This window comes from Lagopus leucura, unplaced genomic scaffold (genome assembly GCF_019238085.1).
Source record: "Lagopus leucura isolate 7727_CA_CO unplaced genomic scaffold, USGS_WTPT01 Super-Scaffold_100157, whole genome shotgun sequence".
Classification (NCBI taxonomy): Eukaryota; Metazoa; Chordata; class Aves; order Galliformes; family Phasianidae; genus Lagopus; species Lagopus leucura.
In genome coordinates this window covers 34029599-34046177 of record NW_024962334.1, presented here as the reverse complement: position 1 = coordinate 34046177, position 16579 = coordinate 34029599, and the positions used below count along the sequence as shown (strand labels likewise).

The window sequence follows — 16579 nt, the reverse complement described above, 5'->3', positions numbered from 1 at the left end:
AATCATAAACAACACACGTGATTTAAAAAACACAGGCGTTGCCACAGAAAGAAAGCTACTAATCCTGTTGGAGCAAAGTAACTGCTCTGGTGTGTGATTTGCATGGGGGAGGGTGGAAGGGAGGGAAGAAGAAAAGGAACTGCTTTATTACCCTTAAAAGAAAAAAAAAAGGTTTTTTTTTATTACTTGTAACTGATAGATATAAATATATAAATGAAGGAACTTACATTTATCAAAGCAAGTGTTATCATTCTAGTTAAATTCCACTTACTCCAAGAGATGCCTAAGGGTTAGTAGTTTAGTATACACTTTTGTCTTACCTTTTTAAAATAAAGAGTAAAGTTGAAAGACATTCCACTGAGACATTATGCTAGGAATATTTGTCTTCCTCAACCATTACAGCGAATACTAAGTAAATCCACTTTACTTTGCTAATGAAACAGCTCTTTGTTCATTTATCTATCTAGCTATTTATAAGTATCTCGCAATCACAGCATTATCTGGGGGCTAAAGAGCATGTTTCAACTCAAAACAAATGGACATGTCATCTCATGTCCTTCCATAAACAAAAGCAAAAGGCTTGGGTTCCAGCAGAGGTTTAAGCTTGCAATCATGTTTCGAATGTTCTGTTTTCGTAGCTTTACTTTGGTGCTTTCAACAACCCCAAGTAAGAGCAGTTGCCCTTACTATAGAGAAGCACTGGAAAGCAATAAATTCTTGCGCCAGATGGTATGTGAGACAGGGGACACGTGTGGATGCTGGGGAGGGTCCTCATTCCTGAACGTGCAACATGCTCTGTGGGGCTTACAAAGGGGAATGGCAGTGTCATGTGGGGAGGGAGGTAGTACCCTTCTGCAGAGATGAGACATGACCTCACAGAAATCTCCTGAAACAACTTCAGAAGCTTTTAAAAGCAAACAAACAAATAAATAAACACCTACAAACTATGCTGACACAACAAGAAGTTCTGACGATAGGACACTGAGCTCTCAGATAAAAATATGCATTTTCAAAGACACATTATGCATGGTAGTTCGTGAACCCACGAGTAATTCAATGAAATAGACTTTCTCAGCTAGAAAAATCACCAGAAACATACATCCAGATTAAAATTGCATTCTTCACAATTACGTGCACCTTAAAACCAAATATCATTTCCTAACTTATCAGCACAGTCCAGAAAAGTATTCACATAATATTAAATCAATTTCTCCCTACCATGGTATCAAATGGTGTAAGTGTAATGAATGCAGAATGTATCAATATATTTTCTGAAAAAAAAGTGTATTTTACCTTGCCTGATCAAGCAATGCAGAATGTCAGAAATTCCATATACAATGTTTTTTCACCTGGAATTAGATAATGGATCTATAATACTCATCAGCCTTCTCATTCACTAAAACACTAAATCCTACTGAGGGTTTACACTGAAGTAAAGTTTCTCTCAAGTTGATTTTTCTCAGGTGTCACTCAGCAGAAACAATGATTTTTCCCCATTCACATTTTTAAGCACGGACATTGAACTACCATACTCCCACCCATCCCTACCTACACCTAACCCCTGCCAGACGGAACGATCAGAGCAACGAAACTAAAAGTGCTTCGTGTTAGCATATCGCAGCAGTGCCAATGGGGAGCTACCCCTCACGTACTGATGTTTTCTTCATCCATCCAGGCCAGCGTAAGAACAAAAGTGGTTGCAACTTAGAACACAGGGATTCTCCTCTTTCTCAAGAGGACCTGCAAATATCACCTGTACCTGAAAGCCGAAAGTCCCCGTAGAATTTCTGTTACTAGATCTTTATCTTCACATGCTTGCTTTTACAAGATGTACTTTTGCCCAAGAAAAACCTATTAGGAAATGCTTCAGAGTTATCCTATGATATCAAAACGTATATCCAGTTTAAAGAACTGATACTGTGACTTACATAAATAAATAACAAAAAAAATTTAAAAGCCTCAGTATTTTTACAGATCTAAAACGCTGGAAGAAAGGCTGTTGTAATGTTAGGGTTCTATTTTAGCAGCTAAAGGAGAGACATCTGGCAATAATCTACAAATAAATACAGTGTCTCAATTCTTAGTTTCTCCTCCAAAACACTACCTAGGACATTTTTGCAGCATGATTCATAGAATCAACATAATACATTACAATACTTCTCAAATAATTCAGAATTCTCAGTTCATTCAGTAAAGAACTCATTTTTGAAAGAGAAAACACAACGTGCCATGCCAAAAAAACGTGCTGTATTGACTCAGCCCTGCTGCCAGGAAGAACAACGGGCTGAAATAAACTCTACGATTTCAAAAGCATTTTTTACAGCGGGGACAGAGAGAGAAAAGAAGCTTATTTACCGAAATGTGAGATTCCACAGGTGAGCCCAGAGAAACGTTCAGAAATCCTCTTCCTTTACTTCCCAAAGTTTTAATCTACGATGAAGCCTGTGGTAATCCTTTAAAGCTACCAGGTAAAAGGCACTCCATCTCTCTGCCGTATTTTCTTTCACCCTTTTGCAGTGTAACTTCGTTATTTGCATACAGCTTACTTCTGGCCTATGGGACTTTTTGAACATCTACATGTTAAATTAGCTGTCTTGACATGCTCTATCAAGCATGACATCACAAATCTCCATGGCAACCATAACCACACCTGCCCAGATGCCAGAGTTACCTGTCATGTTCAGACCTAACCGAACACAACAAAAAAATCCCAACCACCATTTTCTAGGCACTCAGCATTGCGCGTGCACCAGAAGGGTTTGGCTGTTGGGCTGTTTTGTTTGTTTTTTAATCAATGGAAATCTGATTTTGTTTGCCAACAAATGCACTCTTCACAGAACCCTAGCAAAAAAGCTAAGCTGCTCCCAACCCTTCCTCGTCCTGCAGCGCATTTCCCTGTTTAAACAACAAAAGAAATCTGTGGCAAACATTGCCTGGCTCATTTGCTCAAGGCACACTCAAAAGCTCTGGCTCTGAAAAACTTCTACAGGCTCATTTTTGCTCTCTGCCCCTCAGAAAAGTTGTTTCTTCTTCTTTTTTTTTTTTTTCCTGAGGTGACTTGTAAAACAGGTTCACTGCAGGAATTACCTACCTCCCATGGCAAGGTTAGTATTTTTAACCTCTTAATTGCAAACTCCTTTCCATCTGGCCCAGCATTTGCACTTGTTCTGCCCTCTGCTCTCAGGCTGCGTGGGGCTCATCACACCGAGCTCATCCAGCCCAGCTCAAACTACACAGCACGGAGGTTTCTCTGTCTTCTTTTTCTCTTTCTAACTTTCCTGAGGATTATGTCAGTAACCTGCTTTCATCAGCACGGATCAGACAGATATGGTAGATGCACCATGTTCAAAGCTATTGAAGAAGCTTGCTTTATCTTTAAAAATAAAACAATTTTGTTCTGTTGGTTTTGCAGATGTCCAGGTGGAAGAAGTCTTTATGTCCGGCTATGGGGTTGGCTTACAAAGGGACACAGCCCAGTGTGAAGATGAGCCACTAGGCTGGGGGCACCCCACGACTGCCACACAGCTGTGGGTTATTTGCCTTGCAGCCACATCCCAAGGCCCTAGCACAAATAAAGACAGTTCCTGCCTCTGTGAGCTTTGCCTTCCCAAATAAGACATCACATGCAGGATGGTGAACCTACAAGGTGGAAGAGAGATGATCTGCCTGCACAGCTGGAGGCTGCAGGTCACCACATTAGCTAACCACCAATAATCCTCACTGATATTTTACCTGGCCACTATTGTCCTGCAGTTCTGTGGCAGATTATCTGAGCAGAAACAGGCTCCAAGAACATACATTCAGGGAGGGATTTACCCAAATAAACAAAGCCTGAAGGAAATCATTAATACATAGCAGAAGACACAGACAACATTTCAGAGCTGACTTTGCTGACAGAGGTGATACGATATGAACTGACAACATCAAACACATTTTCTTCCCCTAATGTTTACTTGCTGCAAACCAGGGGCCTTCTGTCATACTCAGATACAGATGGTTGAAACAGGCCAGAGAGGAAATTTCACAAAAAAGAAACAATTACCAATCCTGATTTTCTGGGCCATTTTTGTTGGCTACAGACCTGGCAGAGTTTAGAGCAACCTGGAAGATAAATGACACTATGCACCACAAATCTTGGAATGTCTGATGTTCCAGCTGTACTGCTTGACACAGAGATTAGAAAATGGTGTTGCATTGGCTACTACCCTTGATAGATCTTCCACAGCGGGAGAATTCCCACCATGGATAATGATGCCATTTCACAGACACTGGAGCAGCTGGAGAAACAAGATGGGAGGAAAATGGCCTAGAAAATAAATGGTGACATTTCAGCTCCTGTCCTCCCACACATCTCACTACTTTTGTACGTGACATATTTACACGCACGTACAGTTCGTGTTTTCTACACCACTGCTATGCACATAGATACATGCACATGGAAATGAAAAAGGAAGTCCATACACTGTACACACACACACACTCTCAAAAGCAAAGTGACATTATAGTTTTTTTCACAGTGATGCCAAGTAAGCCCGCATTATACATGCGTATATTTACAGAGATATATTCCGACGCACACGTGTGCATGCTTACACACAAATGTTAAGAAAAAAACTACACTGAATGTATGGAGCCTTCAGTCTTCCCTATTCCCAATAACTGTAATCTAATGCTCTGATAGTAATTTTAATGTTATTTTGTTTTAAAATTCACACTCCTTATACACAATACATATGTCCAATCATCAAAAAATAGAAGTAGGAGACATTCACATAATTTTACCCTCTATAAATTAGCAAGGATGACACATTTTAAACAAATAGCAGAAACAGTTACTGCATTCCTTCTGTAATTTATTGCCTTCAGAAAAGGATCAAATTACAAAATGTGTAGGGTGTAATGCTGTAGGCTGTTCAAACTGGGTTTGCAGTGTCTGCAACACTGGAACTAAATATTTACATGACTCTAGAAGATCTAATCTCTGAATTTCAGCTCCCACCCCCTTTATTTAATTTGTATGCTATCTTTATCCACCACCCGGCACATTCCACACAGTCACTAGAGTTCATGAAAGAGATAAGTGTGTGGGGGAGTCCAGACTTTCAAAAGAAAGCAGGAAAGCTGTTTTAAAAATAAGGAATAGATCACTCTCATTAGAGTTGAAGTCTTGCAGCAATTTTAGCAGGAAACACATGAATTCTAGCAGTCTTACTGAAGCAGTGATAGCACCTGGGATCTTGAGAGACCCTGTCAAAGAGAAGTTGTAAGGGGGAGGTACTGAGTGACAACTGCTCTGATCTCCGAAGTCTTGGAAGGCTTCAAAAGAAACTGGGAATTCATAAGAACTCCCATAGCAGAGTACAGTACTTTGCCAACCTGTTTTTATTCCTTAGTTACAATTAATTTGCTGCCAGTGCTGAAATACCCTTGGAAACACTTGGAAAACTTGGAAAAAGAATTTACAACAGAATTGCTGTCAACCATTTTTTAAACTGAGAATAATGGGCACAAGATACTTAACAGTGAAGTCTACATTCTGCTGGTCCTTTAAAAAAATGTATTTGGAATGCAACACAGTCTGCAAGGTTTAGCAAACTAAACTTTAACTTTTCACTCAAAATCAGAGCCACACAGTGAATAGTCCCTTGTGTGGCATTCCCTAAATTCAGGTCAGCGTGACAGCAGCCTCCACCTGTTCTGAGAAATACATCAATGTATCATCACATCATCTCCAACCCTAAATCAACTTTTTCCTGCTGACCTTGCAATCACACAAGAAGAAAAGCACCTTAAGGTACACCCCTGGCAGGTTTGTGTTGATCTCAAGACAGTTTGGAGAAGGCAGATACCTGTGGATACATCCAGTCTGTTTGTATTAAAAGACTCAAATCAGACTCTAAGAAAGCAAGTGAAAGGGTAACAGAGCCAGCTAAAGCACACAGACATGGTCTACAGATATTTTTCTTTCTCCCAGGCAGTGGTGCCAATAGTGAAAATACAACAAAAATTAACAGCTGTTCCATATTTTCCCTTCAGCTATGAAAAAGTAGATGGAGATCCATATACTAAGATCAAGAGTCTCACCTTATCCCTTTCTTTGTGTATATTCTAAAATGAAAAGCTCCTCAAAAATGTCAGTTTCAACAAACAACTCCAAGGTAATTTTGAACAGTTTGATTATTATTATTGTTTCTATTGATTTCAAAGGAGAATCTGAATCCTAGGCAACTTTGAACACAAAACTCTTTGTTAGATTCTCACCTTCTGTAGTGAGGTTAACACATTCAATTTTCTACCTCACATTCAAAGTGAGGTAGCAGTTATAAACATTCTTTAACAGAAAGCAAGACACAAATTTGATTTTCATACCTGATCTCTCAGTCTCTCCTGGTGTCCCATTATTGCTGTAGCATGATGAGGATATTTCTGTTTCAGATGCTCAAGAAAAGCCTCTCTCTTTCTGTCCATTTCTGAGGTTTGCATTCCCAGTATTTCTTTGGAACTGCGAGGGCCACCTACAGTATGTCTTCGAGGGATGTTGCGTGTGGATTTGGAATTAGAAACGTGACTGTTCGGAGTTGAAAGCAGCTCCTTAGATCGGAGGCATTCAGCATCATCTAGTGATGTTAAATGCAAACTGTGTTTTGCCTGGTCTGAAAAACAAAAACCAAAAAGGCAAACAATATTTTAAGAACACAATCCCAATATTCACTGTAATATGAAAAAGAAAATAATCAGACTGATAAAAAAGCAAGGTCAGTTTAAAAGTCTGGTAGCGTCCAATGGCTTGTTCTGCATCATTAGGCATACGTATGTTCTAATAAGAAGCCTGGATGTAATCGTTTATATAAGCTCAGCACAGCACTTATTTTCAATGCAGAACCACAGTAGTACCTCACAGAAAAGTGAACATGATTAAAGTAGATGTTCCTTTTATATCATCTTTACCACTATGTGTCTTGAAAAGAAGATCTGACAGGGCCCTCATTCCCTGACCTTTAAAACCCACAGGACGCTTTCTTTCCAGGGCAAGGAACAGAGTTCTTCAGAGAGCTCCAGTACCCTTAATGGCCCTGTAACTCGTATCCCACAAAGATACCAACATAGAACATTCATTTGACAAAGCAGATTTGAAATCCTTAATCTTTTTTCAGTGTGTTTTCAACATGCTCAGAAACACCTATGAAATAATAAGAGGGTTTTGTGGCTTTTTTTTTTCCTCCTCTATTTCTGACTGTGGTACGGTTTTAAATTTCATGGTTCTCCCTTGGATTTTATACGTCTCAGGACAGCGGGCTGGAAAATACAACATTGCTCTTTCAATAAACAATTGCTCAAGAAACAGAAAGAAAACCAAGTTTTGAGTGATGTACAGACTAAAACAAAAACAAAACAAACAAAGCTTCAGATAAATGTTACAACTTTAAAACCGGCCTTAAGACCAAAGACCATGACTACTTTTGCAAAGAGATAGGCAGACACAGAGGGTAGGTAAGCGCTGGCATATCTTCAGGTAACTGTGTAACATGAACCCTCTGGAGCACAACGAAGTGTAGTCTGGAGCCTTGTTACCTAATACCTTTGAAAATTCCCTTAATCTTTTGTCAGCAAAGAAGAAAAAAGCCCCGAACCAGAAGCACTGAAAAGGCCCCTCCAAGCCCTGGGTGCTGGGTAGGCCCAGGCGCCCACAGTAATGTTAACCCTTAGCAGCCACTCTGCAGGAGCAGGAAGGCCCTTTCTCTGCATGGTTTTTATACATCCCCATTTCTGTCACTTTTCCACTCAAAGCCCTTTCTGCTTTTGGTGACAGGCCCCCCAGGTGCTGCCACTCATACGGCACTGCTATTTGGAGTCTGCAGGCACCTACCCTCTTCTTTTTATGGTTCACTCAGTCAGCTTGACAGGCTGCCCACCACTTGCCTGAGGATTTCATACTGAGTACTATTCTGCCTCCTGGCGCACGCTACCACTTGTCTGCCAAGTCCCACATAACATCAAGCCTGGTGATAAAGAAAAGACTCCACTGATGGAGCTCTGTGAAGTCCCACCACTTTAAAAGGGGAAGCCATTGCTTTGGTCCAACAGGACTGGGCCTCCAAAATCCTGCATGTTTCTGTAAGGTCCCTGTAATGTTCATGGCCTCCAAAGTACCAACATTGTCTTGTTCGCATCTGGGAATTTATCTTACAACCGGAACAGAAAACAGAAGCCCTGGCTGCAGTTGCCACTTTGTTTTCAGGAACACAGGTTTAGACACTGCTTTGGAAACACCTTTGGCTCATGGGGAGTATTGTTCATATGTGGCCTCAAATCTTTATCACTGGAGACACAGCATGGGACAGCTGTTGGAAGACAGTGTGGATACAGATCACTGTGCAGCCCCACATTATTTCACCTGAGAACTGGTGGAACAAACTGCAGGATGCTGTAGGCTTCTAAGTGAGGTTTCTTTCCTCAGTCTGCTTTCTTCCTGTGGTGGATGGATAAGGCCCAGAACTGCATACATCATAGGCCACCACTCGCTCATTTTGAGCAAGAACAATTCTGACAACCTAAATACATATGAACACACACACTCTTCATGCTACCATTTAACCTTTCCAAGCACAACAATAAACAACATCCACCCTCCCTGTTTGCTGAGCATTCAGACCACCTACTGTCAGTTACACTTAGCTACTTTGAAAAAAGTGCCAAAAAAATAGAGCATTTTGCTTGCAAAAAGCAAGAGTGGCAATTTCAGATGCACTCAGTCAAAATGGTTTCTGAAAGCTGCACAGTCACTTCAGTGGATTTTAAATGGGAGAAAAAAAGAGGTGGGATGGTGCTGGCTGGAATTTACCATCTCTAATCTATTGCACTGAGAGCACAGAGGTTGTATCCCTGAGGCTGAGACTCTGGAACGAAGGTGTTGGACAGAAATAAGGAAATCCCTTAGAGCTCTAGGGAGTGAGTGTGAGCATGAGTAACTGAATGCAGGAATTCTGTACCAACACTTAAAGTACTGTCAGAGCAGCAGTTTCAGCCACTGGATTGGTGGCAAGAACTTCCTCAATATGGCTATACTGAGAAGCACAACTGAGAGCTCATGACTCTCAGTGGATTTCAGCTACTATGCATGCTTTCATGCAAAGCCCCCTCAAGCTCTTCAGTCATTTCAGTAGTTTAAGCTTATTATCTGAAAGATGAGACATATCAAGCAAATTGTTTTAGAATTATTGGTTAATGGGTGGAAGGAACCTTGAGAAGGAATTAAAAAAAAAAAAAAACAACATAGTTTTCACATACTACATTAGAAAGATCAGCAAATTGTATTATTTTTCTTTCATATGTTAGGAAAATACTGTATAAATAGCAGTGAAAAGAAAGGAATGCAAACTATGCAAACTAATTGCTAGTCTTGCCAGCAAGCTGACCTGGGCATTCAGCACGATCCTGCCGTATTGCAGCACACATCAACACATGACTTTCTTGCTGTGCAGCAACTGCTGCACTGCTTTGTTGCCCAAATCTATGCAAATCAGCAATAAACAAATCAACATGGATAATACTATGCACCTTGGCTGAAATGTAAACCAAAGTCTTTGTGATATTTGAATATCTTTTCCTAGTAGTCACTTAAAAATTCCTTCTTGGTCACTTCCTAAACACTGACAAATCATTTTCATGGCCAGGATGAGAAAGAATGGTAAAATACCCCTTGTGTAACTTGGAACATAAGAGATCCACACCACAGTACTCCAAGGAGAAACTACAAGACTTATTTTATATCCCAATGTTGCTCAATAACAGCATGGACAAACAGACCATATCTTAGAAGTGAAGATAATGGGTCTAGAAAATCAATCCCCACAGATAACTGTGCAATGTGTGAAGGATCATGTGATGGCTCCCAGATGACAGCAAAGAGTAGCAAAAGGATAAATTAAGCAAGTACACTCCTTGGAAAAGGAGTAAATAGAAGCCAATGGAAAACACAGCAAGAGAAGTGCAAGATAAACTTGTCTCCTTCTCTCCCTCCCTCACATTCAGAAGCTAAGGGCTGAAGGTCTTTTTTGTTCAGTAGAGTAGCAAAGCCAGAGGGCAACGAAAAGCAAATTCAGCAGACTGAGAGGGGAGAGCAGGTTATCCAAAGCCTCAAGTAACCCTTACAGTTAAGATACAGCTCTAACCTTAAAACTGACATCAGGAATTCTTCGCCCATTACTACAGCAGGTAGTCATGAAATGAAGACTATGGGAAAGATCCGGGTCTGCAGTACAGAAGCACTATGCCTGGGATTATCAGGAAGATTACCATGAAAGACTAGATGCCATAACTTGAAGTTATTTTTGAAAATCTGGTATGCAATTCTTCTAAGTCACACCCTTTGTGAAGTCCGCAAAGGTCAAGAAAGTCACTGTGCTCCATTACTCAAAGTTTTGTTAAAATAGTAACATTCCTGTTTTGCAATCCAGGTGATAAGAGAGGGACATTTTCAGAATAATTTTAGAAAGCAACAAGCGTGGGTCAAACCCACACTTCACACTCTAGCACTGTGAAGCTGAGCCTTGAAGCATACTATATTCAATGTTTAAAGGATAAAAAAAGAATACATTTTAACAGCATGAATCAAACCCACCTATGATACGCTGGCAGCAAATCTGAGATTATTGGGAATCATTCCTATCTACTTGATTGCCTCTGCAATTAAATCTGTTCCCAAATAAATTTTCAAATGAAGCCACTGGATATGGGCCAAAACTACTAAACTTGGTTATGAATGTTCAAGACTAAAATTTTTTGGAGAATCAGAAGATGGGTCTGGTCAGAGCTGAGCTTTCTAGCTCCACATGTACCTTAGTCAGCTTCACACCACCTGTACATATGTTACTAAGGGATTTCTTCTTCCCCCCCCCTACTTGGACATATCCTTTAAGTTTCCTTCCCATTGAACACACAGCACTGGTGAATACTGCCCCACTATTTAAAGTTCAAAAATGGTCAAAAGAGCGTCAGGCAAGGCATTTCCAAGAAACCTCCAAGAAACAGAACTTCTATATTCTCTATGCAATGTTTTCTGGTACAACACACAGAACTGTGTGAGTTTTAGAACCACATGTACAGACTGCTTATTTAACGGAAGGACAGTAACACAACTTTTCTTCAAGTGTCTATGAGGAATACAATGCACATGAACCAAGAACGTCTACAGGTGTTCCACAAACACTGCAGCAGATGCCGATTAGATTAGGCATCCCGTGCTACCTGAGCCGCACGCTCCACGTGGACCGTCCCACGCAGCCCTCCCCAGCTCGCAGCTTAGCTCGCTTTCAGATAAAACATGGTGCAATACAGATTGTGCAAAGGCGTCCTTGGCTAGGCTCCCCCACAACAGTACCCCGACCTCGCCGAGATCTGCGGCGATTTAAAGCAACCCCCAAGTGAAAAGTGCTCCCAGCTCCGCTGTTACGCCGCAGTGCTGCTGCCCTGCCCGGCGCTGCGGGTGACAGCCGCGCTGCCCGCTCCCGAGCCTGCACGGAGGTGTACAGCCACGCTTCCAGACTTAGGGAAACCTCAAGAGCCTTCAGCACGTGAAAGACACGCTTTTTTGTTGTTGTTGTTGTTTTCTTTTTCTTTTTTTCTTTTTCCCCCATGCATTCCCTTCACTTACTAAAAGCAGCAACGAGGGGCATAGTTAAATGCAACTCCCTCTTCCTGCTCCCCCTTACTTACCCTTCATCTGCCTGCTGTCTGTCGAACAAGCCAGGCACAGCTCAAGTTTCTGGCTTTCATTTTCCTCCATTGTCCCTGCCTACCGCCCAGGCTCCGATCTCTCCAAGCCGGGAAGCGCAGCGGGCAGGGCTGAGGCTGGGGCTCGGGCCGGCTCCCTCCCGACGCGCAGTCCCCGGGCGCCCCGGGCCGGGTGGGCGGCGGGGCCGTCCCGGGAGGCTGATCCGAGCCCTCCTCCGCTGGGCCCCAACAGGTGATGGGCTCGGCCGCAGGCAGCCCCGAGCCGGCTCGCTTCCCGTGCAGCCGGCCAGCCTTCTGAAAGGGAACATTTCAAACGTGATTACAGGCCTGAGCCTCCCCTGGAATCCGAAGCCTTTCAAATCTCTGTCATGGGACAAAAGCTTTTCCACCGAATATTTTTTTAAGCTCGTAACCACCAAGCCCACAAGCATTCCTGATAAATGGAATCTCTGTCTTTTCTAGCGTCTAGCTTAGAAGTAATTCATTATATAAGCGCTTTGAGGTTTTGTTTTCAGCTGAATTCTTTCAAGCTGCTTGGAGAATGAATTAGGGAAAATCAAGATACAGGAATTCAACTTTAGCGAAGCCAATAAAAATGAATGGTAGCAATATGTAAGCAGGGGCTTCAGTTAAGAGGGATTCTGAAGCCTCAGTAGCAAAACATATAGAAACATATAACTAATTCTCTTTTGGCAGATCAGAAGCAGGAAGCCTGTCTGAGAATCGACAGATCCACTGGGCTTCAATGCAAAAAAAATTAATGACGTACAATATAAAATCTCACAGATTTCATCAGATGCCACATGTGTTGATTTAGGAGAGAATATCAGACTGAATTATTCTATCAGGATCATAACTCAGAATCACAGAATTGCAGGGACTGGAAAGGACCTCTGGTGGTCAAGTCCAACCCCCCCACTAAAGGAGGTTCTCTACAGTAGGTCACACAGGTAGGCATCCAGGTAGGTCTTGAATGTCTCCAAAGGAGACTTCACCACCTATCTAGGCAGCCTGTTCCAGTTGGAGATTGGAGGTCCAATTGGAGGCTGTGGATGCCCCATCCCCATAGGTATTCAATGCCTGAATGTGAATCTGGGCAGCCTGTCTAGTGGGTGGTGACACTGTCCATGGCAGGGGAGTTGCAACTAGATGATCCTTGAGGTCCTTTTCAACCCAGGCCATTCTATGATTCCTCTGTCACACTCACTGTAAAGTTCTGCATATTTGTGTGGAACTTTCTGTGTTCCAGTTTTTTGCCATTGCTCCTTGTCCTATCACTACACAACACTGAAAAGAGTCTGGCCTCGTCCAGTTGCCTTCTGCACTTTGATGTTTATAAACCTCGATCTGATGCCCTCTCAGTCTTATCCTCTCTAGGCTGAACAGCCCCAGGTCTCTCAGCCTTTTCTCATACGGGAGATGCTCCAGGCCCCTTCATCATCTTTGTCACCCTGCAATGAACTCTTTCTAGGAAATCCTTGTCATTTTTGAACAGGGGAGCCCAGAACTGGACACAGTACTTCTGATGTGGCCTCACCAGGCAGAATAAAGGGAGAGGATAATCTCCCTCAACCTGCTGGCCATGCGTTTTTATTCTCCTTGGGTTACCATTGGCCTTCTCAGCCACAAGGGCACACTGCTGCTCATGTCCACCCTGTTATCCACCAGGACCCCCAGGTCTTTCTCTGCAGAGTTCCTTTCCAGCAGGTGAGCCCCTAACCTGTACTGATGCATGTGGTTATTCCTCGCCTATTTATATCCCCTATTTATATCCTATAAATAGGACTATACACTTGCCCTTGCTGAACCTCCACCTTACTCTCCAACCTGTTATGGTCTCACTGAATGGCAGCACAGTCTTCTGGCATTGTCAGCCACTCCTCCCAGCTTCATATAATCAGGAAACTTGCTGAAAGTTGACTCTATCCCATCATCCAGCTCTCTGATGAAGATGTTGAACAAGACCAGAGCCAGCACTGACCCCAGGTGAACACCACTAGTTACAGACCCCCAACTAGTCTGTGTCACTGATCAGAACCCTCTGAACTCTGCCCGTCAGCCACTTCTTTACATACCTCACTGTCCATGCATCAATTCCACACTTTCTAGGCTTCATTATAAACACACTGTGGGAGACAGTGTCAAACACCTTGCTGAAAGTCAAGGTACACCACATCCCCTGCTCTCCTTCCATCTACCCAGCTAGTGATGACATTGCAGAAGGCTACCAGGTTGGTCAAGCATTTTGGTGAATCCATGTTGACTACTCCTGATAATCTTCTCTTCCACTTGCTTTGAAATAGCATCCAGAACAAGTTGTTCTATCACCTTTCCAGGGACAGTATTTTCCCAGATTGTCCTTCTTGCCCTTCTTGAAGACTGGAGAGATACTGGCTATCCTCCAATCCTCAGACACCTCTTCTGTTCTCCAAGACCTTTCAAAGATGACAGAGCAGTTCAGCAGTCACCTCTGCCTGCTCCTTCAGCACATGTGGGCACATTCCACTGGGGCCCATGGATTTGTACGGACTGATTTCAGCTGGATGATCTCTGACCATATCCCTCTTGAACAAAGGGAAGTCTTCCCCAGACTCTCTCTTTTACCTCCGGAGTCTGGGATTCCCAAGGGAAAGTCTTTGTAGTAAAGACAGAAGCAAAGAAGACATTCAGTATCTCCACCTTTTCAGCATCCCATTACCAGGGCATCCACATAATTTAGTAGCAGACCCACATTTTCCCTAGTTTTACTGCTGACATAACTAAAAACAAAGCCTTTCTTGTTATCCTTCCGAATTAGGCTAAGAGCAAAGTATTACTGAAGTAATACTAAGAAGAAGCAATTTCTCATTCAAATCAACCTCAGATAACAACAGATAGCAACATCATATAACAGTTACTATCTCGGCTGTCATTTTAAACAGACCTTGTGTCATCTGGACTTCCAAGCTTTCTTCAACACTCACTTTCAGTTCAGCATCAGCAAAATTTCTTGAAATCATACCTCAACCACACGGTCCAGGCAGGCAAGGAAAATTCTCCTACATTTTCTACTTCTCTATCTGGCAGAAATGTCATCCTGTCTACTTGGATTACTAAATGCAGAAATATTGCTTGTTTACACACACACAAACACACACACACACGCATATATATAAACTAGACACAGAAGCTGAAGGAAATTCACTCTCTTCATGCTTCAATCCTCCCCCTTCCAGACAGAAAAATTGTGAATTACAGTGAATTACTATTAACAATTAATAAATGCACAAAACTATTGTTCATTAGATCAGACATGCATATTCTCTACCGCTTAACAAATATTTATTTTTCTTCTTAACAATTAATTCTGTATTGTCTAGGAACCTGGCAAAAGTCCCAGAAATCTGGCATGGAAAGCACAGAAATGATGAAAATACAATCTAAACATTAGCATTGCTATTTAAGGTCTGCAGTACAATGTTCCCAACAGAATACTCCTTAAGTTGCTCCACAATATTAAGAAAATAGTGTGATGCACACTGTATTTAGATACTGTTTTTACTGGCCTTCGGTTAATCTCTGCTGATTTTGACCGGGGACTACTTTAGTACAAGAAGTGCTGGCCAGCCAGCCCACTTATCTGATGTTGCCTTTTGTGATACTGAGGAATGTGCCTTTAACACCAAGGTTTTCCAGAGTCTGGACAAGCATTATGACTTACGCTTAGCCAGCTGGAAGGAGATGAGGGCTCATACTGGAATATCAGGCACTGAGGGATCATTGAGCACTGACTCTATGAACTAAAAAAATAACTCACAAATCCCTGGTGGGAAAAGAGAATCAGCGCAGTTGCAATGTGAAAGCTGTATCAAGACATCACCTATAGACAGGGCTCAGAAACTGAGACTGAGCGGGCCAAGGGTTTTTAAATAAAGACCCAATCCTGACATAATGCAGTGGCAAGCACAAAACATGCTTGGCTACAAATGCCTACAAGCAGAGCATGTCTGCAATGCTGTACATCAACAGGGTTAGTTCCGGAGATCAGTATGGCTTCTACCAAGAGCCATATAACACCAAAAGGCTATGTACCGTACAACTTTAAGCAGGTTTGATGCTTCCATGGGAGATGCAAGACGTTACCACTGCTGTGAGAGATGGTAGATGGTACTGCTAATGCTGTTTAAGGGACCTGAGCAAAGGTGATCTAGGAGAAATTGCTTATTTGGTCATGACTGTGTGACTTGGAAAGTGGGTGCTTCCTCAGGACAATGCCCATGGCTGCATAAGTAGTCTCTCAAAAAAGATTAAAGAGCACTGGCAAAAAGTGAGTCAAAATGAGGCACGCTTTAATATCATCAGAGCCGAACAAAGGAACCCACCCAGCTTCACACAAAACACAGCTGTCTCTGCTGCTTTTTGGGACCACACCATTTCATGAAAACAGCAGTCAGAATTGCACAATCTCAAAATACATTCTTACTTGGAGTGAGAAGCTCTTGGTCCCAAACTGGATTTAATTAGTGTATGTCACAATGCCATGCCTTAAGGTGCTACCCATGTTTATTTAAAAGAATTAATGAAACTCCTTTTGCAACTGAGAAACTGGAGACAGCCAGAATCATTATACTGCTAGGCTCACATAAAGAGCTATGTAGCACAATCACTGGGATGAATCACCAGCAACACGTTAAATAAACTTGATTAACCAGTTCACAGCACGCAATTGGGATTTGTTTATCTGTGGGATCAATAATAACAGTAGTTCCTTTTAATTACCGTATTCGGATCTAGGCCCATCAATATCAAAACAATGCATGGAGAACAACTGCTAACAGGATATGCTGTTTTAATTGTGTTTAAAATT

General features: G+C 42.1%; 1 protein-coding gene across 16 annotated transcripts in view; it reads right to left on the bottom strand.

The window, feature by feature from the left end:
* The window catches only part of KIAA1217 (KIAA1217 ortholog), a 349470-nt gene that overhangs the window by 167423 nt on the left and 165468 nt on the right, over positions 1–16579 (bottom strand). For 9 of the 16 annotated variants that reach the window (XR_006181754.1, XM_042888190.1, XM_042888182.1 and 6 more), the window contains exons 1-2: positions 11716–11882; positions 6370–6653 (exon numbers count right to left, since the gene is read on the bottom strand). Coding sequence is in view for 14 of the 16 variants with exons in the window: in XM_042888190.1 (XP_042744124.1) it covers positions 6370–6653; positions 11716–11785 (354 nt within the window). In the remaining 2 variants the exon portion in view is untranslated. Of the gene's footprint in view, positions 1–6369; positions 6654–11715; positions 11883–16579 lie in introns of those variants that run through there. The other 7 variants (XM_042888185.1, XM_042888184.1, XM_042888187.1 and 4 more) reach the window with 4 other exon arrangements.